Below are 24,770 nucleotides of genomic sequence, written 5' to 3'. Positions count from 1 at the left end.
AAACAGAAATATGCATTCAAAACTTTGTTTACATCTAGTCTGTCTATCTGGTAAATATAATTAAAAGAAAAAAGAAAAAACTCTGCTTACAGGTTGGGGGTTTAGAGACTCTCAACGCCCCAGGTAAAATCTCTAGACTTAAGAAAAGTCAAGGGGAGGAGAGAAATTGGAGAACCTACTCTCTACACCACAACGTCTTAGGAGAGACTTCTTAAAAGGAGGGCGTGCTGCCGGGAGCAGTGGCTCACGCCTGTCATCCCAGCAGTTTGGGAGGCCGAGGTGGGTGGATCACCCTGAATGCAGGAGGCGGAGGTTGCAGGGAGCCGAGATTGCCCCACTGCACTCTAGAGTGGGCGACAGAGCGAGACTCCGTCTCTAAATAAACAAACAAATAAATAAATAAAGTCCTGCTTAAAATGATCTTTGCCCTTAAACTTCAGAGTTTACTTTTTAAAAAGTGAAATGGGGGCAGAAGGGGATAAGAAATCGCTTCTAGTTCCTTCTCTGCCAACTGCTCCCTCCCTAGGAGGCTCGGGTATAAGACAGCCTCCGGCACTTTTCTGCGAGTATATCGGAAGTATCTTTGTCAGGTCTGATGAACGTTTGTAGAAGGAATACAGGACACAATCGTGCGGCAGAATCGCGAAAGGTCCCCAGAGTTCTCCGCGCAGGGAGTTCCTAGCGGGCCACGAGCTCTCGCCTGCCCACCTGCTCCGAGCTGCGGGCTGTCGGGGTAGAGGCGCGCGCGCGCGCAGGTGCATTCTCCCCAGGTGCGGCCGCGCTGGGCGGGAGCAACTGCGGCCAAGGCGGGGGCGGGGAGGGGGTACAGAGGAGAGGCAGAAAGGAGGAAGGAGGAGGAGGAGAAGGGAGGAGGAAGGAGAAGGGAAGAAAGAAGATGAGGAGAAGGGAGAAGGGGGGGGGAGCGGGGAGGTGTGCGCAGGGAGGAGGCAGCGGGGAGGAGCGCGCGGGGAGGAGGCAGCCGCGCTGGGAGGAGTCTGAAAACTTTCAGCGCGAGGGCATTGTGGGAAGCAGCCATGGTCTAAGCGGGGCGCCTCACCTGTCAGCCGCACCGGCTCTTGCGCTCGCCTCTCGCCTTCTCTTCTCCAGCGCTCCTTGCTCGCAAGGCGGGGGCGGCGGCCGCCCAGCCACCATGGTGAGTGCGGGGGAACCGCCGGCCCGGGTAGGCGATGGGGGCGCTCGCGCTCCGGGGAGGCACCTGGAGCGTCCGGGCCGGACGCGCGGCCGGGTCGGGGTGCGGGCCGAGTCCTGCCCGGTCCCCCGAACCGTGCGCCCGGGTGGACCCGCCGCCCGGGACGGTGCGGGCGCGCCAGGATCGCTTGCCCGGGATTCCGGAGGCAACGCGGCGCGGCGGCTCCATTCATTCATTCGATCCCGGTTGGCCGAGTACTTAGTCTGTGCCGGGCTCGGAGCTGGGCGCGGGGATGTCGCGGGGGACTAGGCGGAGCCCCTGCTCTCCAGGAAGCTTACCTTCTAGGAGGGGTATGCGGAGGGAGGGAAGCATGTAATATACAAGTAAAATGAAGAGAACTTCTATAGTAAGAAGCGCTCTGAAGTCTCAAATACAACCGGGTGGAGTGGCAACTTTTGATTTGGCAAAGCCTCTTCAAGGACATGACATTCTAGCTGCTGGAGGTCCTGGAGGGGCGCTACAGGTGGATTAGAGAGAGCAAAGCGGGGGGTCGGGGGAGAGAAGGCCTTGTTTGTGGCAGGAGAGGTGGGCATGTGCCAGGTGAAGCGGGTTCTTATAGGCCAAAATAAGGAGTTTGGTTTTGGTTCCAACTGAGTAGGGGAAACCTTGGGAACGTGTTAGCAAGAAAACTGACCTTACCCGTTGTGCACTTTTTTTTTTTTTTTTTTTTTTTTTGAGACGGATCTCGCTCTGTCACCCAGGCTGAAGTGCGGTGGTGTGATCTCGGCTAACTGCAACCTCTGCCTCCTGGGTTCAAGTGATTCTCCTGCCTCAGCCTCCCGAGTAACTGGGATTACAGGTGCGCACCACCACACGCGGCTAATTTTTGTATTTTTAGTAGAGACAGGGGTTTCACCATGTTGGCCAGGCTGGTCTCGAACTCCTGACCTCAGGTGATCCGCCTGCCTCGGCCTCCCAAAGTGCTGGGATTACAGGCGTGAGCCACTGCACCCGGCCTTGTGTGCACTTTTAAGAGATCCCTTTGGCTGTGGTTGGAGAATGGACTGGGGTGTGTAAGGGCAGGGGATAGGGGGTCAGGATGGAAGCTGAGGCCGGCTGCAGCCCTGCTGGTGAGCGATCTGGTGAACTGCACTTGGGTGGAAGCGATAGCTCAGGCTCCTCTTGCTCTCTTGCCTGCTGTTTAGGGACAGCCTTTTGAGAGTGTGGTGGTCTGAAAGTCACTAGTCCCACTTCCCCAAGTGTGTGATCACTTCCCAAATCCACAGAAGGGAAGTGACTTGCACCCTGTGGGCCCACCGGAGGCAGGAGTGGGTGGGCCACGTGGGCTAAGAAAGTTGATTAACAAGGAGAGCTGAGCACCTGGCCAGCAAGACCACAGATGCTGGTTCCTGCTAAAGGTTTGGCTGCACACACTGGCGGCGTCATTTTTGTCTGTTGAGGGTTCCTTGTAAATACAGCGTGATGCAAAAACAATGCTGTAAATGATGGAGCAGCTTTCTTGGCTTGCTCAAGTTTCCCAAGGAACAAGGTGACAGATGCCCAGTCCACCAGGGTCATTTGCCTAACGGAGGCTGGAATAAGGCCCTGCCTTTCTGAGTCATCAAAGGCTGCTTTTGTGCTGAGGAATGGGCCAAGGTCTTGTCTCTGAGGAAAAGCTCCTCCTCTGGAAAATACCTATGGTGGAGTTTTATTTTTTCTTGCTGGTGTCATATGTATGATGAGTTGATCAGAAATGTGGGAAGTTTCTTCAGCTTTTCTACAAGATTTTGCCGAATGGGAAGCATTATTGTTATTATTGTTTTCTTCGAGATGGAGTCTTGGTCTGTCACCCAGGCTGGAGTGCAGTGGCGTGATCTTGGCTCCCTGCAACCTCCATCTCCCAAATTCAAGCATTTCTCCTGCCTCTGCCTCCTAAGTAGCTGGTATTACAGGCACCTGCCACCATGCCCGGCTAATTTTTGTATTTTTAGTAGAGACGGGGTTTTGCCATGTTGACCAGGCTGGTCTCAAACTCCTGACCTCGTGATCCACCTGCGTCGGCCTCCCAAAGTGCTGGCATTACAGGCGTGAGCCACCACACCTGGTGGGGAAACATTAATATTATTGGGCATTTGTGATAAGCCAAGCAGGATGTCCTGGTCTTTATATTCATGATCTCATTCAATCCTTGCAACAAACAAACAAGGTTAAGTCTGTTATGCTCGTTGCATTTTATCTGCTCTGAGCTATTCTAGCAGTATGGCTTTGGACAATTCCTTGACCTCTCTGTCTCAGTTTGCCCATTTGAAAAATGGAGATAATATCTCCTAACTCATAAGGCATAGGTTCTGAAAGTATGGCCTGGGTACCCCCAGGAGTCCCCAAGACTTTTACTGGAGGTCTGCAAGGTCAAAACTATTTTCATAACAATACTAAGATATTCATTTTCCCATTTCATTCTCATCCTCAGAAGACTACAGTGAAAGTTTCTTGCAGCTACATAAGCTGAGATAGTATAACAGATTGAACACAGATGCAGATAGGAAAGTCCAACTGTCTTTGATAAGCCCAGATATTAAGGAGATTTGCAAAATTGTAAAACAATGCCATGCTTTTCACTATTTTTTTTTTTGTTGTGGAAAATATTGTTATTGGTCATAAATATGTTATTTATGTTTAATGTGTAATAGGTTTACTCTCTTTTTTTATTTTTATTTATTTGTTTTTGAGACAGGGTCTTTGTGTCACTCAAGCTGAGTGCAGTGGTATGATCACGGCTCACAGCAGCCTCAACTTCCTGGGCTCCAGCAACCCTCCTACCTCAGCTTCCTGAGTAGCTGGGACTATAGGCACATGCCACCATGCCCAGCTAATTTTTTATTTTTGAGACAAGGCTTGTTCTGTCACACAGAGTAGGGTGTAGTGGCATGAACATGGCTCACTGCAGCCTCAACCCACTGGTCTCAAGGCATCCTCCTACCTCAGCCTTCCATGTAACTGGGACCACAGGTGTGTGCCATCACACCCAGGTAGTTTTTTGATTTTTATATAAATTAGATCTTACTTTGTTGCCCGGGCTGGTCTTGAACTCCTGAACTCATGCAATCTTCCCATCTTGTCCTCCCAAAGTGCTGAGATTATAGGCATGAACAATTGGGTCCAGTGGAATTTTTTACTTTTTACAGAGAATGGAGCCTACCTATGTTGCCCAAGCTGTATTGTTTAAAAATATATTAATATCTATTTTTTTCATTTTAATTTCAAATACAATAAATATCAGTGGATATAACCTACATAAACAAAAAGGTCTTTGGGATTGGCAGGCAGATCACCTGAGGTTGGGAGTTTGAGACCAGCCTGACCAACATGGAGAAACCCTGTCTCTACTAAAAATACAAAATTAGCTGGGTGTGGTGGCTCATGCCTGTAATCCCAGCTACTTGGGAGGCTGAGGCAGGAGAATCGCCTGAACCTGGGAGGTGGAGGTTGCAGTAAGCCAAGATTGCACCATCACACTCCAGCCTGGGCAACAAGAGCAAAACTCTCAAAAAAAAAAAAAAAAAAAAAAAAAAAAGAAAAGAAAAAAAAAGGAGTGTAAAGGCATCCAAAAAGTTTCATAATCACTGTCCCAAAGTTTAACAGGTACCATGAGTGAATGGGTGTGAAGGTGCTTCAAGCAGCTTTGCCGTTGTAAGTGCTCAGTAACCATCACCTCTTCTCTGTTATTACCTTCAAGTCATAAGAAAGAATTGGCAGCCCTCGCCCAGCAGCTCTGAGATCTTCGTTGAGGCTCACTGTGTAACTCACTGTCTTTCCTGGTGCTTCATTCCTGACTTTTGCTGACTCTTATGCTAGGAAACTGGTAGATGCTTACTGGCAGATCTAGGCACCTAGTACTTTACACACAGAAAATGGTTCTTGATTCCACGGTGCCAGTGACCCTGGTTTCTGGCACAGAGATTTCATATCTGGTGTATTTTGGGACTGTATTTGTATCTGGATCACACTGTTTGAAGCAATTGTTTATTTCTCCATCTCACCTTTTAGAAATCTCTACCTTGGAAAACAGTGTTAGGGCTACCATGTTTCAGGAATCCCACGGGCTGAGCCCAGGGTGCTTAAAAAGGCTTATGAGGTGGAATGTGTGTTGAATGGTTGGCAATGTTAACAGATGAAGGAGGATTATGTTGTTTATGTATGTATTTATGTATTTATTTTGCCTTTAACAAAATAGGGGTGTATAGGGTACACTTGAAATGCTTTGGGGTACTTTTAACAAAACCACAAGTGCTGATGTATGTAGTCCATGTACTTCTGAAAAGTTGAGGTGATTCAAAACCATACTGTGAACAAAACAGTAGAGCCACCCATTGAAAGAAACTCAAATGGTGATCGCTTTGGGAACATGAATAACCATCTTTTTGTGCTGCAAATTCTGTTCTCATAATGTGTGTTATTTATGTAACGTAGGATAGACTTATGCTAAAAAAAAAATCAAGGTTTTTTTTTTGGGTGCACGATTTAAAATCTGACTTGAGAGAACTTACCAAACAGAACTGGAAAGCCATTTTTTATTCAGAATATATTTAAGTTTGAAATAGTAGGAGTACACCCTTCTCCCCCCGCCAAAAAAAAAAAAAAAAAAAAATTCCCTGTTCATTGTAGTCTCATGGAGCTGTGGAGGGTGAGGGTGACTTTTGCTGACTCCCAACTATGAACCTGTAGGTCCTGCCACACCCCCTTCCCCTTCTATATCAATTTTATTGTCTGAGGCTTCAATGAATTGTAATAAGCATGTAATGATTTTGGCAGTTTAAGTTCCAGTTTGAGGGTGAAGTGATCTGTTACACTAATGAGTGCTTTCCTCCTTGGAAATTTGATCTAAGCTGCTGGCCAGTAGTTAGTGTAAGGTCGAGGGCTTTGGGATCCGGGGAGAAATGACCTTTGTGGTGTTCAGTTGTCCCAAGAGGGCTCACCTCCACTGGCCCTTCCCACAGGTCTCCTAAAAACATCAGTGAGACTTGTATTTACTCCTTACCAGGATTGTTACTTCTGAGTTTCTATCACTCGTTTTTTTTTTTTTTTTTTTTGTGGTGAGTATTGTCAACTGCTGATAACTTTTGTGTGGCATTTTGCCAACAACAGCTGTAAGGAAGCAGCACGCTGTGTATTTGCTGAACTGTGTTGCCAATATCTCTGTCCTTTTGGGTCCCGTGAATTATTTCATTTTAAGACATAATGATAAAACCCTTTCCAACACACACACACACACGCGCACACACATACGTGCACACACACACACACGCACAAAACTCCTTAAATAATCCCCAGAACAAGTACCCTTTTTTTTTTTTTGAGACAGAGTTTCACTCTGCTCACTCTGTTGCCCAGGCTGGAGTGCAGCGGTGCCATCTCTGCTCACTGCAAGCTCCGCCTCCCAGGTTCACACCATTCTTCTGCCTTAGCCTTCTGAGTAGCTGGGACTACAGGCTCCTGCCACCGCACGCCCGGCTAATTTTTTTGTATTTTTAATAGAGACAGGGTTTCACCGTGTTAGCGAGGATGGTCTCGATCTCCTGACATGGTGATCCACCCGCCTCGGCCTCCCAAAGTACTGGAATTACAGGCATGAGCCACCGTGCCCGGCTGACAGAATAAGTTCTTGATGTCTTCATGAATTGTTCTTTTGATATTGTTTTGTTGTTACAATAGCGAGTGGTTCTCCCAGAGACCTGAAACTTCACTGTGGTTCTGTGGTTCATTTCTTCCCTGGGGCCTGCCTTTGTCTCTCTCAGTCTCCCTTTCTGGTATACCTTGTTTTCCCCGATACTTTCCCTGTTCAACCTTTAGTGTCCAGGAAAACTCCCTTTAAACCTATGATACGAAAGCTCCCCCATAACCTGTGATACGAAAGAATGTACACAAATGTCAGAGGCAAATGCCCCTAAATTCTCTCAGTGGCATATGAAACTATCCAGCCAGCACCCTAACTAAGGAAATGTATTGGGCACGGTGGCTCACGCCTGTCATCTTAACATTTTGGGAGGCCAAGGTGTGTGGATTGCTTGACTCTGGAAGTTTGAGACCAGCCCGGGCAGCATGGCAAAACTCCATCCCTGTGAAAAATACAAAAAGTATTAGCTGGGCATGGTAGTGCACCCATGTAGTCCCAGGGAGCCGTGATTGTGCCACTGTACTCCAGCCTGGGTGACAGAGTGAGATTCCAGGGTTAGAGGCTCATGCCAGCACTTTGGGAGACCGAGGAGGGAGGATTGCTTGAGCCCAGGAGTTTGAGACCAGTGAGACTCTGTCTCTATTAAAGCGAAAAAAAAAAATGTATTTCTTGTATCACTGCTAGTAATAAGGCAAGTTAAAAATTTTAACAGTGAAAAAGGGATACTGAAAATCATTCAAGTTAGAAATAGAATGCTATTGACCATCATGAGGAAACTGGCCTCTGCCAACACCCACTTCTAAAAACTTTCCTACAGGCATCACTGGGCTCTGAAAATCCTGCCTCTCAGTAGCTTCTGAAACTGCCTGGGGAAGAATATGATCCCTCATTAGTCTTTCAGTGTGATGGGGCATGAACCTAGTACATTCAGTTAAGAATAAGTGCACAAGAGATTCTGTATTTAATGTCCTTGTTGGATCTTCCCTAACAGGATTTTCTGGGCTGGTAAGAAATGATTGGTGTGGGTCGACACTGAAATGCTGCGGGAGACTTCCTTCTACACTAGGTATATCAAAGATGACGAATGAAGGCATGGTTTGCAAACTGGGATACCCATACCTTCTGTGTACTCATCCTTGTAGACAGGGGTTGTCAAGGGATAAACACGACTCATCCCTGGAGCATAGTTCAGAATGAGAATTTTTTTTTTTTTTTGAGAGGGAGTCCCACTCTGTCACCCAGGCTGGAGTGCAGTGGCCGGATCTCGGCTCACTGCAAGCTCCGCCTCCCGGGTTCAAGCGATTCTCCTGCCTCAGTCTCCTGAGTAGCTGGGACTACAGGTGCATGCCTACACGCCCGGCTAATTTTTGTATTTTTGGTAGAGACAGGGCTTCATCATGTTGGCCATGCTGGTCTCGAACTCCTGACCTCAAGTGATCTGCCTGCCTTGGCCTCCCAAAGTGCTGTGATTATAGGTATGATCCACAGTGCCCAGTCAAGAAAATATTTTTCTATTAATATATTAATATATTTGGCTCCCAGATGCAAAATTCACACACACAAACCCTAAGACATATATTGTTTATGGCTTGCTGCTTAGGCTACCCTCCTCATCTCATGAGGCCACCTGCCTTTCCTGCTGTTACAGTTATTTGGATAGAAAATTTGGAGAGAAAATTTACTAAAGCAGGGGACAGTGAACTTTCTCTGTAAAAGGCCAGATGGTAAATATTTTAGACTTTGTGGACCCTACAGTCTTTCAGTATTCCTCAACTCTTCTGTTGTAAAGGGTAAGTGCCACAGACAAGACACAAATGGATGGAGCTGTGTTTTTTTTGTTTTGTTTTGTTTTTTTGTTTTTTTTTTTTGAGATGGAGTCTCACTCTGTCACCCAGGCTGGAGTACAGTGGTGTGATCTCAGCTCACTGCAACCTCTGCCTCCTAGGTTCAAGTGATACTCCTGCCTCAGTCTCCCAAGTAGCTGGGATTACAGGTGCCCACCACCTCACCCGGCTAATTTTTAAATTTTTTTTTGAGACAGAGTTTTGCTTTTGTTGCCCAGGCTGGAGTGCAATGGCATGATCTCGGCTCATTACAACCTCCGCCTCCTGGGTTCAAGCGATTCTCCTGCCTCAGCTTCCCGAGTAGCTGGGATTACAGGAGTGCACCACCACGCCAGGCTAATTTTGTATTTTTAGTAGAGACGAGGTTTCTCCATGTTGGTCAGGCTGGTCTTGAACTCCCGACCTCAGGTGATCCTCCCGCCTTGGCCTTCCAAGCTAATTTTTGTAGTTTTAGTAGAGACAGGGTTTTGCCATGTTGGCCAGGCTGGTCTTGAACTCCTGACCTCAGGTGATCCTCCCGCCTTGGCCTCCCAAAGTGTTGGGATTACAGACATGAGCCACTGTGCTTGGCTGGAGCTGTGTTTTAATAAAACTTTATTTACAACAACATGCGGAAGGCCAGATTTGGTCTGTAAGTCATGGCTTATTGACCTGTTTTCTAAGGCAGCTTCCACTAATTCATTCATGGGTTTTGGACAAATAATTTGGATGCCTGCCCCATGACAGGCAGGACTGGCTATGTAATTTGCGGTGCCCAGAGCAAAATGAAAATGCAGGGTCCTGGCTGGACGCGGTGGCTCATGACTGTAATCCCAGCACTTTGGGAGGCCAAGGTGGGTGGATCACCAGGTCAGGAGTTCAAGATCAGCTTTGCCAAGATGGTGAAGCCCTGTCTCTACTAAAAATAAAAAAATGTAGCTGGGTGTAGTGGCAAACACCTGTAATCTCAGTTACAGGCTGAGGCAGGAGAAGAGTTTGAACCTAGGAGGTAGAGGTTGCAGTGAGATGATCATGCCACTGCCCTCCAGCCTGGGTGACAAAGTGAGACTCTGTCTCAAAACAAAACAAAATTATGGACTGCAGATACTGGGGAGGTGGGGGAAGATAAGGGTTACAGTAATATCACATTTTTTTTAAAAAACATGATTCAGAAGTCTGTGTAGAACTTTTTTCTTTTGTTGTGTAAACAAGTACTTACCTTCAGTTTCATTACTAAGAAGTCATGTCTTCAATGCTAAGCCCACTACATAAGAGAGTCCTGCCTTTCAAAGGCCATTCTGTCTCTGATAATCTAGTCTACATCAACCATTTTTGCAAAAACTATGGGGAGAGGGCAAGACTTGAATATACAATAAGGCAGGTTTGTCTCAGACGGATGCTTAAAGTTTGTTAGTGGTCAACTTTGAAAGGGTATGATGGATATACCGTTGCTCGCCTCTTACAAAATTTTGCTTGTAACAGAAGTCATCTTTGTCAAGGTATAAAAGGCCCTGGGGATGGATTTTTAATGAGTGTTGAGTAGGAAGAAAATGAAAGTTCTTAATAAGCATTAAGTGGTCATTACCATGCAGGGTGTTGAGTTTACCTTAGTAAGCATAGCCTCTTGAACAACGTTCAAAAAAAGCATCTCAAAATTAGCTGGGCGTGGTGGTGCTTGCCTGTATTCCCAGCTACTTGGGAGGCTGAGGTGGGAAGATTGCTCGAATCCAGAAGGCAGAGGTTGCAGTGAGCCGAGATTGTGCCCCTGCACTCCAGCCTGGGCAACAGAGTGAGACCCTGTCTTAAAACAAAACAAAAACAAAAAACTCTTTGAAATATGAATAGAGTCCTAAGTTATTAATTTTGTTTTGTTTTGTTTTGAGACGGAGTCTCTCTCTCTGTCACCCAGGCTGAAGTGCAGTGCTGCAATCTCTGCTCACTGCAACCGCTGCCTCCCAGGTTCAAGCGATTCTCATGCCTCAGCTTCTCAGTTAGCTGGAATTACGGGCGCACACCACTATCCTTGGCTACTTTTTGTCTTTTTAGTAGAGACGGGGTTTCACCATGTTGGCCAGGCTGGTCTCGAACTCCTGACCTCAAGTGATACACCCCCGCTTGGCCTCCCAAAGTGTTGGGATTACAGGCATAAGCCACCATGCCTGGCCCCAAGTTATTAATGTCTTATTCAACTTCAGAGTTGTACTGAAAATTTCCTGGAATTTCTGCCCCCTATTTCCAGTCTCTTTTTTCTCCTTGGATGACTTGAAACACAACACAGGACTAGTCTGCTTCTCAAAAGACTCCAGGAGAAATTCAATCAGCATATTTACTATAGGAAAAAATTAAACAACTGACAGGTGTTGTGGATATATTCAAAGTTGATTACTCTGTCAGGGAAAAATGATGAATGGAAAAATAATACTGTTTCAGGGTATTTCCCACCTGTTCATCTGTGTGTTCTTTTTTTTTTTTTACGAGATGGAGTCTCACTCTGACATCCAAGCTGGAGTGCAGTGGCACAATCTCGGCTCACTGCAACCTCTGGTCCTGGGTTCAAATTATTCTTCCACCTCAGCCTCCCTAGTAGCTGGGATTACAGGTGCCCGCCACCACGCCTGGCTAATTTTTGTATTTTGAGTAGAAATGGGGTATCACCATGTTGGCCAGGCTGGTCTCAAACTCCTGACCTCAGGTGATCCACCTGCCTCGGCCTCCCAAAGTGCTGGGATGACAGGCCTGAGCCACCGTGGCCAGCAATCTTTGTGTTCTTAACTGCAGCGGTTATTACTAATAGGAAAAAACCCCACAAGTATAAGATCTATTTCTTGATTACAAGATACTTGTCGTGTTGTTGGGCAAAATTTTTTACATGCATAGCAAATCTAGAGTGGAAAATTAAGCTCTGAAGTATGTCGTTAAATTATATAATTACTGCAGGAATTCAGTGGGGAGGAGATGGGAGACAGGCCTGGGGCTGAGCCTGGAAGGGCGGGATGACCCCGCCTTCAGTTTTCAGAAAACAGTGTGTGTATGAGTGTCTGGATATATGTGTGAGAGGGAAGGGATCAGTGAGCAGAATAAAGAAAGGGAATAATTATTAAGGAAATAGAAATGCTGGAGGAGAACTGGGTGAAGGTCGCCCATGAGCAACTGTTTTCTTTCTTTCTTTTTTTTAATTATTATTATTATACTTTAAGTTCTAGGGTACATGTGCATAACGTGCAGGTTTGTTACATATGTATACTTGTGCTATGTTGGCGTGCTGCACCCATCAACTCGTCAGCACCCATCAACTCGTCATTTACATCAGGTATAACTCCCAATGCAATCCTTCCCCCCTCCCCCTCCCTTGACACTCCCATCTCCACCCTTTCTCCCCAACTCTTCCCCTCCAGTTAACCCCACTAATGACTTATTTATCCAGTATTATTGGAGTGACATTTCCCACGTGTAAATTTTTCACATAACTAAAAAACAAACCTAAAAAAAAATTAGAGTTAAAAAATTATTAATAACTTCCTTTTAGGCCAGTTGCGGTGGCTTATGCCTGCAATCGCAGCACTTTGGGAGGCCGAGACAGGTGGATGATTTGAGGTCGAGTCGAGACCAGCCTGGCCAAATGGTGAAACCCTGTCTCTACTGAAAATATAGAAATTAGCCGCGCATGTGGCAAGCACCTGTAATCCCAGCCACTCGGGAGGCTGAGGCAGGAGAATCACTTGGACCTGGGAGGAGGAGGTTACAGTGAGCCGAGATCACGCCACTGCACTTCAGCCTGGGTGACAGAGCAAGATTCTAAAAAACAACAACAACAACAACAACAACAACAACAAAAAACCCACCTGCCATTTGAATTTGGGGAAATGAATCAAAAGTAGCTTGTGGCTTATCCAAAGTCAGGAGGTGCCTCAGCCACTCAACTGCATGGCTTAGGGGATGACCTTACCTTACCTTCCGCACAAGGTGTGATGTTGTTGAAACTGCAGGTCTATTTAGGAGTCTCTATGTATATCTTTTGTCTCTGAGTGGATTATCTCATGTATCTTTTTTGGATATTTTTGTGTATCTTTAAAAAACCATCTATAGCTGGGCCCGGTGGCTCACATCTGTAATCCCTGCACTTTGGGAGTTTGAGGCAGGCTGATTGCATGAGCCCAAAAGTTTGAGACCAGCCTGGGCAATATGGCAAAACCCCATCTTTACTGAAATCATACAAAAGTTAGCTGGGTGTCTGGGTGTGGTGGTGCATGCCTATAGTCCCAACTACTCAGGAGGCTGAGGTGGGAAGATCAATTGAGCCCTGGAAATTGAGGCTGCAGTGAGCCATGATCACACCACTGCACTCTAGTGCAAGATCCCATTTCAAAAAACAAACACACAAAAACAACGATAAACCATCTACCATCTCCCTCTACGCGCCTATGTGTCTGCTCCCAGGCTCTCTTCCTCTGCCACTTTAATGTGTACTTTGAGAAGGGAAGCTTATTTTTTAAACCTGTTTTTAAAAATGGACAAAAATTGAATACATTTACACTGTACAACAGGCTGTTTTGATATGCATACACATTGCAAAACGGTTAAATCAAGCTAATTAGCATATGTATGACTTCACCTATTTATAATTGTGTGTGTGATGAGAACACAGAAAATATACTCTTAGTCATTTTCAAGTATACAATACATTGTTATTAACTATAGTCACCGTGTTGTACTATAGACCTCTTGAATTTACTCCTGTTGTCTAACTGAAAGTTTGTATCCTTCAACCAATATCTCCCCAATTTCCTCTGTCCCCCCAGCCCCTGGTAACCACCGTTCTACTCTCTGCTTCTATGACTTCATCTTTCATTGATTTCACATTTAAGTGTGATCGTATGGTACTTTTTCTGTGCTTGGCTTATCTCACTTAACATAATGTCCTCCAGGATCATCCATGTTCTCACAAATGACAGGGTTTTCTTCTTTCTAAAGGCCAAATACTATTCCATTGTGAATATATACCACCATTTCTTTATCCATCCATTGATGGACATTTAGGTTGATTCTACATCTTGGGCCATTGTGAAGAGTGAGGCAATGAACCTGGGATTGCAGATATCTCTTCCAAATGCTGATTTCGTATCCCTTGGGTATATACTCAGTAGTGCGATTGCTAGATCATATGTGAGTTCTATTTTTAATTTTTTGGGGGGCCTTGATACTGTTTTCTATAATAGCTGTACTAATTTACATTCCCACCAACAGTGTACCAAGGTCTCTTCTCTCCAACCTTGCTAACACTTATTATCTTTCATCTTTTGATAGTAGCTTTTCTAACAGGTGTGAGGTGGCTTTTCACTGTGGCTCTTAATTTGCATTTCCAGATGATTAGTGATGCTGAGCATTTTTTTTCCCATATACTGGTTGGCCATCTGTAAATCTTTTTTTCAAGAACTGTCTATGTAGGTTCTTTGCCCTTTTTTTTTTTTTTTTCAGTTGGGTTTTTTTTTTTGTTTTTTTTTTTGTTTTTTTTTTTGCTATGGAGTTGTTTGAGTTCCTTATGTATTTTGGACATTAACCCCTTACTGGATTTATGGATTGCAAATATTTTCTCCCATTCCATAGGTTGTGTCTTCACTCTGTTGGTTGTTTTCTCTGCTGTGCAGAAGCTTTTTAGTTTGATGTAATAGAGGAGTTTATTTTATTTTATTTTACTTTTATATTTATGTATGTATGTGTGTATGTATATATGTATGTATTCATTTATTTTTGAGACGGAGTTTCGCTCTTATTGCCCAGGCTAGACTGCAATGGCACGATCTTGGCTCACTGCAACCTCTGCCTCCCAGGTTCAAGTGATTCTCCTGCCTCAGCCTCCCGAGTAGCTGGGATTACAGGCATGCACCACCATGCCTGGCTAATTTTCTATTTTTAGTGAAGACAGGTTTCTCCATGTTGGTCAGGTTGGCCTCTAACTCCTGACCTCAGGTGATCCACCTGCCTCGGCCTCCCAAAGTGCTGGGATTATAGACATTAGCCACTGCGCCCGGCCTATTTTTATTTTTTTAAAGACAGGATCTTGTTATGTCACTCAGACTGAAGTGCAGTGGAGTGATCATGGCTCACCACACCCTGGGCTCAGCGATCCTCTTGCCTCAGTCTCCCGAGTAGCTGGGACTACGGGTCGTGATACCATGCCAAGCTCATTTTTTCTATTTTTTGTGGCGACAAGGTCTCACTATATTGCCCAGGCTGGTCTCGAACGCCTAGACTCAAGCAGTCCTCCAATCTCGGCCTCCTAAAGTGCTGGGATTACAGGCATGAGCCACTGTGCCTGGCCAGGAGTTGATTTTGATAGCAGCTTAAGACAAACACCATTAGAAAGGCAGAATTGCATATTGCTTGGAAGGATTGCTGGACTGGACGATGAGGGGCTTCGTTTCTGTACTCAGCTGTGCCGATAACTGCGACCTCCCCGCAATGTCTAGCTTCTCTGGGGCCTGTCCTCGGTTGTCAAATGAGAACTTGGGCCTGAGATACAATCTTAAAAACCCTTTCTGGCTCTCAGTCTGTTTTCAGCTACAAGAAAATATTAATATGCCTCTATGAACATAATGTACATTATTTTCCGAGTATGTCAGAATCCAAAGCAAGGCTGGCCTAACGCTCAGTTGTTAAGCATATGTCCTTGTGTTGCTGTTGCCCAGGAGCCAGGCTCATCCAAGTGTGGCTGGAAGATGGGGGTTTTCATGTCCACAGCTGGCTGGAGGGGCCAACAGCCACGCACACAGGAGGCACGTGGCTGCATTGCTCACGAATCTTGCCTTGCTCGTGAATCTCTGTGTGTGTAGCTGCTATGGTAAGCGCAGTTTTGCCTTCAATCAGATCAAGTGAGAAGCAGCACAGCACTACTATTTTGCTTTAGGCATGTATTTATTGAATACCTACCAGAATTGGGACATTATTAAGACATAAAAAGTTAACAAAACTGGCTCGCTGTAGTGGCTCACGCCTGTAATCCCAGCGCTTTGGGAGGCCGAGGCAGGTGGATCACGAAGTCAGGAGTTCAAGACCAGCCTGGTCAACATAGTGAAACCCTGTCTCTACTAAAAATATAAAACATTAGCTGGGTGTGGTGGCGGACGCCTGTAATCCCAGCTATTCGGAAGGCTAAGGCAAGAAAATCGCTTGAATCCGGGAGGTGGAGGTTGTAGTGAGCTGAGATGGTGCCACTGCACACTCCAGCCTGGGTGGCAGTGAGAGATTCTGCCTCAAATAAATAAATAAATAGATAGATAAATCAATAAATAAACAACGTTAACAAAACTGATTATGCTTCTGCTCCAGGGAGGGAAGGCATGCATACCTAGAGCAGCTTGGATGTCGTTCTAAATAGAGGGTTTCTCTCAAGAGCGTGGAAGGTGAAGGTATGGTCGGGAGGCTCATGGTGCGTGGGGAACTATGTGCTTTGAGAGGGCCCTGAAAGTATGTTAGAGACTTGGGTTAGTGAGAAGCGTATTTCAGGCACGATGGGGAAGGAGGAGCTGGGGCAGTGAGACTGGTTCCAGCAAGGTGTGTTTCGGGTTTGCAAAGCAGATTGGTTTGGCTGCGCATGGGACTGAGTTTGGGAAACACACACATACCCCCAAAACGTCAGTCGTCTAGTCCTGGAGAAAAAGTGGAATCATTTGGTGGAGGATGTTGATTTGCAAAGGAAATTTTCTCCTTGTCATTTGTCTGGAGGGCAGTCCAGGAAGGTATGGCTTTTTTTTTTTTTTTTTTTTTTTTTCCCCTAGTTTGGAATCACTGAATCATCATTTCCTGGGGATATAGAATACAAGTAAAGTAATCGGTGCTGTTGGGACAAACACTTAGACTGAAATTCTTGCCTTTCTGTGACTTTTTTTGGATGATAGGGATAGGATGTACCCCTATAGATGTTACTGATTTAAAGTATTAAAGTGAAGTTTAAAGTTTTATGTTAATTTTCTGATATATAAGATGAGTTAAACAAGCACACCCCGTATCTCAGAAAAACTTGAACTCATCTTTGCCTTGGACATTTTGAAAAAAATATATTCAGGCAATAAATATTTATTGAACAGCTATATGTCAGTCGATGCATATTAAGTTCCAAACCATTAAGTATATTTAAGAATAAAACATTTAAAAATGTAATGGACCTAAATGCGAAAACTTCAACTCTGGTCCCTTGTGTGAATCACTGGGAAAAAGACCTTTTTCTTACATCGGTTGCAAACTAAATGTCTTTCAGTCTGAGAAAAAAACCTTTTAAAAGTGAGCTTCCTTGAAATAATAGACTTGTCTGATTTATTAGCAAAATTGACATCAAAGTGCCTTTAAATCATGATAGAAACAAATTCTGGAGCTATTAGTTTAGGAAACATTATGCCAATAAAATTTGCATTGTTGCAATCTCTTTTACACATAAATCAGTTTCAGGGTCAAAACACTGATATTTTAAAGGCCACACTAAATCTTTCTAGCAAGTGTTACATTAAGATTTTTTTTAACATAACTATCTTTTAAATCCCATTTTTCCTGAACTCATTTTTTATAACCAGTGAATATAATAGTATTTTATCAGTAAAAGTTCCAAAAGCAGAAAATTTAAGGTAACTAACTTAGCAATAATCACTGTGTTTTAAAGCAAATGTTTGTAACATGAGTGCTTCTATAATATACTACTAATTTAGAATTATATTCTGTACTAGAGTCTTGACTATGGAAACTAAGAATTTAGGACCTTGAGCAAAAATGGCCAAAAATGATGCAAAATTCTTTTTTTGGTTAACTGTGAAATTAGATAATCACAAAGATAGTAGGACTTTAATTTTTTTTTTTTTTTTACACAAAGCATCTTGAAGCAGTATTTTTTTTAACACCCTTGAAAGATATATAATTAAATGTCAGTTTTATTGCCAACTGCCAGTTATTTATGGATGCCAATGACTTTATAGTTTATTTCTGTAGCTACACATTGCTAAAATCGGGTTAGATTTCTGCATTTTAAAAGAACGAATTAAAATATTTGGCAAGTGGAAGAAGTGAGCAAACCGTGTGCTTTTTCTCTGATGAGCGATGTAAAGAAAAATTATTTCCAGCAAAAGAGACCTGAAAATATCTGTTGCATTCTCCCTCCAAAAAGCTTTATGCAATTCAGCTACTTGGCAGGTAGATTAAAAATAAACAAAAAGCCAGTGTTTAAAATTGAAGATGTTAAATCTCTCTGCATGTAACTGATCGCTATGACACCAAAACAGTCCAGGGCTGGGTGTGGTTCTGGCTTTCACTGTACTACTTACTACTTTCATGTAGGGAGATGGAAGCCACCAAGTAGAGGAGAAATGCCATATTCATTTCACTACTCACCCTCAGTCACATCACATGATGAGTGTAGCAAAAGGCCCTGAAAAAGTACGTAGTGGGATTTGAGCATGAAGCCTGGTTCACTATCAGGTAATTAGCCCTGCAGTTACTTTAATGGCAATTAAAATAGTATTAAATTATTTCCGCATGCCTGAAGCTTAAATCTATAATCATTAAGTGATGTCATCTTTAAAGCAGCCAGTGGTCCTTAAGGATTTCTGGTATAAGAACAACTTTGAAAATTTGGCCTGCTGCAGTGGCTCATGCCTGTAATCCCAGCACTTTGGGAGGCCAAGGCGGGCAGATCACTTGAGGTCAGGAGTTTGAGACCAGACTGGCCAACACGGTGAGACCCCATCTCTACTAAAAACACAAAAATTATCTGGGTGGGGTGGTGCATGCCTGTAATCCCAGCTAGTCAGGAGGCTGAGGCAGGAGAATAACTTGAACCCCAGGAGGTGGGGGTAGCAGTGAGTTGAGATTGCACCACTGCACTCCTGCCTGGGTGACAGAGCAAGATACCATCTCAAAAAAAAAAAGAAAGAAAAAGAAAATTTGCTAACGTTTCTGGGTCTTTTCCCAAGAGCACTGCTTATAATTCCAAAATTTTTCATATGCTTCTAGGATGCCTACAGACACTCCTTTTCCTTCCAGATTATCTTGGAACCTAGGACTTTTTTTTTTGTTTTTTGTTTTTTGTTTTGAGATGGAGTCTCATTCTTGCTCTGTTGCCCAGGCTGGAGTGCAGTGGCTCGATCTCGGCTCACTGCAACCTCTGCCTCCTGGATTAAAGCGATTCTCCTGCCTCAGCCTCCCAAGCAGCTGGGACTACAGGTACACACCATGATGCCCAGCTTATTTTTGTATTTTTTGGTAGAGACTGGATTTTGCTATGTTGCCCAGGCTGGTCTCAAACTCATAAGCTCAAGGGATCCACCTACTTTGGCTTCCAAAAGTGCTGGGATTACAGGAGTGAATGAATTGCGCCTAGCTGGACATTTTTTATAGAGGTATAGAATCCAAGCTGCATTTGATACCTACCCTGCCACTTATATTTTGACAATTCTGGGAAAGTCTTTCAACTGTCAACAACTTAATCTTTTTTGTCTTCAATATGACGCATTGCCTAGATTTGGGGATTAAACAATATAATGTACATAAAAGTGCCCAGCATCATGCCTGCCATGCAGTGGGTCATTTGTACTGATGAATGTAATTGTCATGTAGAATACCATGTTCTTGTTATTTGGTCAGCATATTTGTCTCTTTTTGGAAAAAGGTCTCCTGGGAAGTTAGATGATGATCAGAAAATTTCTTGGGAGAGCTTAGAATCAGAATAGTAAGAGTTAGTGGGCCAAATAGTCTCTGATGTTCTTCAACTCATAGCTGTTGTATCTATCTCCATTCCAGTTCAATAAATCAACAGTGGATACACAGAGAAGCCAGACACGGCATCTTTTCCCAGAGATATGGTCCCAAACTCTTCCAAATTGTTTTTTTTTTTTTTTTTTTTTGAGACAGAGTGTTGCTCTGTCACCTAGGTTGGAGTGAAATGGCGCAATCTCTGCTCACTGCAACCTCCACCTCCCGGGTTCAAGCAATTCTCCTGCCTCAGCCTCCCGCGTAGTTGGGATTACAGGCATGCACCACCATGCCTGGCTAATTTTGTAATTTTAGTAGAGACGGGATTTCTCTATGTTGGTCAGGCTTGTCTCGAACTCCCGACCTCAGGTGATCCGCCTGCCTCAGCCTCCCAAAGTGCTGGGATTACAGGCGTGAACCACCATGCCTGACCCCCAAATTGTTTTCTTTTTCCGGAACTCTAAGCAGACCATTGCTGTTAACACATCTTTCTTCAGGCAGACCCTGGAGCCAGGTTGACTTTTGGTTGTCATCCAGCCATGTCTTACTAACATTATGCTGTGGTCATGTTGAGTGGACCACCTCTCATACAGAGGGCTAATTTTATTGCCTACAGGCTATTTTATTTTATTTTATTTTATTGAGATGGAGTTGTCTCACTCTGTTGTTGAGGCTGGAGTTGCAGTGACAGAGCTCAGCTCACTGCAACCTCCATCTCCCAGGTTCAAGCGATTCTCCTGCCTCAGCCTCTCGCATAGCTGGGATTACAGGCGTGCGCCACCACGCCCAGCTAATGTTTGTATTTTTAGTAAAGACAGGGTTTCAACGTGGTAGCTAGGCTGGTGTTGAACTCCTGACCTCAAATGATCCACCCGCCTTGGCCTCCCAAAGTGCTGGGACTACAGGCGTGAGCCACTGCACCTAGACTGGGCTATTTTATTTTAATTGCCAAGTTATGGGGGATTGTCTGTCATCTTTTATGAGCAGTCTGTAATATGTTGACTCTGGTGTCATGGATCTATTTAACATAGACTCAAAAACCTCATATTGGTAAACAGCAGTCCCACTGACACTGCACATATGTGAAAACGGCATTGATTGCAGGGAGGGTTGAGGCGTGGATGCCAGGAAGACCTCAGGCTTCGGTGTCAGACTGATCTCGTTAGAATCTCTCTCTCTGCCACTTACTAGCCTTTGAGCTCAGTCATTGACATAGGTATTATGGGACCCTATCCATGGTCTCCTGTGAATACTTTCTGTTCCTTGCTGTTGGTTCTCGTGATTGTTATGGTTTGTGGCTACTCACATTTCATGCTTCTCTTAGCAAAGCTACGTGTTCATGGCTTGGAAACCTGGCTTTGCTTAAAAAGACCATTTGATCTCTTCATTTGTTTTTGACAAGTGGCCAGTTGAAGTAGTTTTTTCAGAAGCATGGAAAAGGAAGGAAGGAATAATTGCCCACTATCTGTCAGAGAGGTTTATCATCAAATAAATTATATTGCATTCCTCATTTAAACAATCAACCCAACTGGTGATAAAGTAGTACAGTAAGTCTTCACTTAACGCTGTTGATAGGTTCTTAGAAACTGTGTCTTTAAGCAAAATGATATGCTGTATGCCATAGGAACTTGGAAAAAAGTAACTTGATTCTCTTTTTTAAAGAGGTCTTCCTTTATTGCCCAGGCTGGAGTGCAGTGGCATGATCACGGCTCACTGCAGCCTCAGCCTCCCAGGCTCAAGTGATCCTCCCACTTCAGCCTCCTGAGTAGCTGGGACCACAAGCATATGCCACCATACCCAGCTAATTTTTGTAATTTTTGTACAGATGCGGTTTCACTGTGTTGCCCAGGCTGGTCTCGAACTCCTGGGCTCCAGCTGACTTCCTGCCTTGGTCTCCCATAGTGCTAGTATCAGAGGCCTGTGCCACTGCCTGTCCCTGACTCTTGTTTCTGTCAGTTAGCCTGTGGTAAAACTAGTTTTGTTACATAGTATGTTGTTTTGCTTAAAGTTTCAGTTTTCAAGAACCTATTGCTGAAGTTAAGTGAGGACTTAAAAACTGTATTATATTCTGTGGAATACAGAGTACTGTATGCATAAGAACAGTTTATATGCTCGGATTATTTGCTGTAGAATTAAAACGCTTTTGTATTTATTAGGAAACTAGGACCGATTACCTTAGTTTTTCAGGGTTCACAAGTTTGGTTGGCTTTACAAATCTATGCATGCATTCATTTTACATTGGTTAGTATCACAGTCCTCAGGAATTTGAAGGTGGCTTGTAAACTTGGGAGGGAAAGTGATTTTTGTTTTGAGACTTGGGTCAGACCCTAAAGAATCATTACTTAGGGCTGACTGGAATTAATTAACCGGATCTTTCTGCTTTCCTTGGATTGCATCCAAAATCAACCCTGGTTGGTTTCTGCCAGCATTAGCTCCTTCATACTCTGCATCTCAAAGATGTGTTATAGACTGTAGCCCATGACTAAAATTTACCAAGCAAGGAGAACTGATGACTATGTTCTTAGTTTGATACCAAAAAGTACTCAAAGATTTTCCAACATGGTTTATGGCACATTGACATTTATTTTCAGAATCAGTGATATTGTTTTGCTAACTCTGTCACCCCATTGGTAAAATGAATTGAAAGTCTAAGTGAAATACTAAATCACATTTATTTAAAATAAAGATTGGGGCCAGGTGCACTGGCTCATGCCTATAATCCCAACACTGAGAGGCCAAGGCAGGAAAATCGCTTGAGCCCTGGAGTTCAAGACTAGCCTGGCAACATAGTGGGACACCCCTCTCTACAGATAAAAGAATTAGCCCGGAGTGGTAGTGTGTACCTGTGGTCACAGCTACTTGGGAGGCTAAGGCAGGAGGATCTCCTGAGCCCAGGAGGTTCAGGCTGCAGTGAGCTGTGATCGTGCCACTGTACAGCAGCCTGGGTGACAGAGTAAGACCCTGTATCAAATTTTTAAAAAAAGTAAATAAAAATTGAGTCTTAGTTCTTATTGTTAGCCTGAAATCTCCTGTGTAGTTTGAGAACACCTGTCATATTTTTTAGTTTAATGTACAAACCTCATTTTGATTGAAGTGTAACTAAGAGTTCTATATTTGAAATGAGAATGTTTTGCAAATAGTGGAGGGTCATGTGACCAGTGAGAATTTCGTTTGTGAAGTTTGTTAGGGTCTTTGGAAAACTAACCCCATGTTCAAGTCCCTGATTACTTTGTCCTGGAGGGTCAGGAATGGTCTAAATGTACATTCAAGTACATTTGATTTCAGAATTAGGTGATGCCTGAGGAGCAGAAAGGCCAACCCCTTGCCATTTTTGCCGCTTTATTAAACTTCTTATAGTGGACATGGTCTCTGCTGAGGCTGCCGGCTATGAACTAGATGGGGCAGAACAGAACGTGAAAGGCAGAGAATAGCCATGTCCCACTGTTAACACAGAAAACAAAGAACAGAGTGCGAGATATCCAGTGATGCCAGCCGTATCCACTGAGGCTCTCCCCACTGTTTTTTTCTCTTGCTTGCTTCACGAAGTCTTTTTCCCAGAGTCACAGAACGTCAGGACCTCTCAGGGTTGGAAAGCTCCTGCCACTTCCATTTTCTGAAGCCACTGGTATGTGAAAAAATGAGGGTAGTGTGGAAACAAGGTTATAAATATTGGGGCACATCTGATGCTAGCTGGTGGCACATTTTAAAGGCTTGCGCTTAACAAGGTAATGAATGTGTCATTTATAAAATACATTTCCTTCTGCCTTCTGCAGAATGTTTTAAGGATTTATAAAGATGCATGGGCCCACTCTCTGTGCATGCCAGGAGCTTGGGCTGGGAGTAGGACATGTGCTTATTGATGTATAAAGGATGTCTGTCTTTTGGCCTCATTGGGGTTTCTCTGGGACAGCCTAAATAAGGCCATGATTCCAAGTGTGGGACCCTTTGTGGATGTGAGGGCTGCCCCTCCCTTCTTACCCCTTTCACTCAAGGAACTACCTTCTATTCTGAGGATGATTTGTTTGTCTTTGCTATCCCATACATTGGTGTTCACCTTTTAGCAAATGTCTTATGAAGGGATAGAGGGGCTGTGTCAGAGTGTATTTAGCTTAGCTGTGTTCTCCAAACTGGGCTATAGTTGGTAAAAATATTCAGAGTTGGGGATCTGCTGCCAGCCTGCCTGGTTTCTAAGCGCAGTTGTACCGCTTATAGCTGTGTGACCTTGGACAAATTACTTAATCTCTCTAATCCTCAGTTACCACATTTTAAAAGATGGAAAATAATTGTTATCCTCATGTATTTGTTGTGGGGATTAAGTGAGGTAAAATACTTAGCACAAGATGTGACATGTAGTAAATGATATTCCAAATAATGTACAACAGTAGTAAATTAATATTATTTGGCACGGAGAAGCTGAACATCATCTCCAGGCGTAAACTTTCAAAGGCACACTTTGAAATTCATAGGAAAATTGCTCACTAAGGTTTCAAAATGGCATATGTGGGCCGGGCATGGGGGCTCACTCCTGTAATCCCAGCACTTTGGGAGGCTGAGTGGGGTAGATCACTTGAGGTCAGGAATTCAAGACCAGCCTGGCCAACATGACAAAAACTCTTCTCTACTGAAAATACAAAAATTTTTATTGTAAAATACAAAACCTGGGCGTGGTGGCACACGCCTGTAATCCTAGCTACTTGGGAGGCTGAGGCAGGAGAATCACTTGAGTCTGGGAGATGGAGGCTACAGTGAGCTGAGATCATGCCACCTCAGTCCAGCCTGGGCGACAGAACAGGACTCTATCTCAAATTTAGAAAAAAAACAAAAAACCCCACACAAAATGGCATACATGAACAGTAATAGAAGAAAAGTGATTTTTGATTGTTTTTATTGACAATTTTGAGTGCCTTACTCATTTTTGTAACTTTACTGCACATTCCTGATTTACTCCTTCTCTCTCTTTCTACTACTGAACAGGAAGATGTGGCACTCAAAGGCAGTGGTTTTTCAGGCCAGGCTTTATAATCCCCGAATACCTTCCAAACTCTCTTAAACCAGAGTAGCTCTAATTTTACATTTTATTCTTCATAATTAAGTTTTATTTTTCAGAACTAGAGTTTCCATGTTTAGAAAAAAATCCTCAAAATGTAAAAGCCACTTCTCTAAGAGCAAGGAATTGGAAAGGGAACCAAAATTTACTGCTCTGGTGTTTTATAAAGGCTCACATGCTGGCTGGGAGTGGTGGCTCACACCTGTAATCCCAGCACTTTGGGAGGCCGAGGGGGCTGATCATCTGAGGTCAGGAGTTCGAGACCAGCCTGGCCTGCACTTCTTAAAAGAATGTTACCCTAAATGAGTCTGTAAGAGAGGAATCTTTTAATACCATAATGATTTA

At 44.0% G+C, this 24,770-nt stretch overlaps 1 protein-coding gene across 1 annotated transcript in view; it reads left to right on the top strand.

Annotated features, from left to right (window-relative positions):
- The first annotated feature begins 585 nt into the window (after positions 1-585).
- The window catches only part of AP1S3 (adaptor related protein complex 1 subunit sigma 3), a 78,479-nt gene continuing 54,294 nt past the window's right edge, over positions 586-24,770 (top strand). Inside the window, exon 1 of the mRNA XM_005574437.5 lies at positions 586-1,153. Within this exon, the coding sequence (XP_005574494.2) occupies positions 896-1,153 (258 nt within the window). The 5' untranslated portion in view covers positions 586-895. The remainder of the gene's footprint in view (positions 1,154-24,770) is intronic.

Source organism: Macaca fascicularis, chromosome 12 (assembly GCF_037993035.2).
Source record: "Macaca fascicularis isolate 582-1 chromosome 12, T2T-MFA8v1.1".
Lineage (NCBI taxonomy): Eukaryota > Metazoa > Chordata > Mammalia > Primates > Cercopithecidae > Macaca > Macaca fascicularis.
The sequence above is the reverse complement of the archived record's forward strand: the minus strand, read 5'-3'. Positions and strand labels throughout refer to the sequence as shown.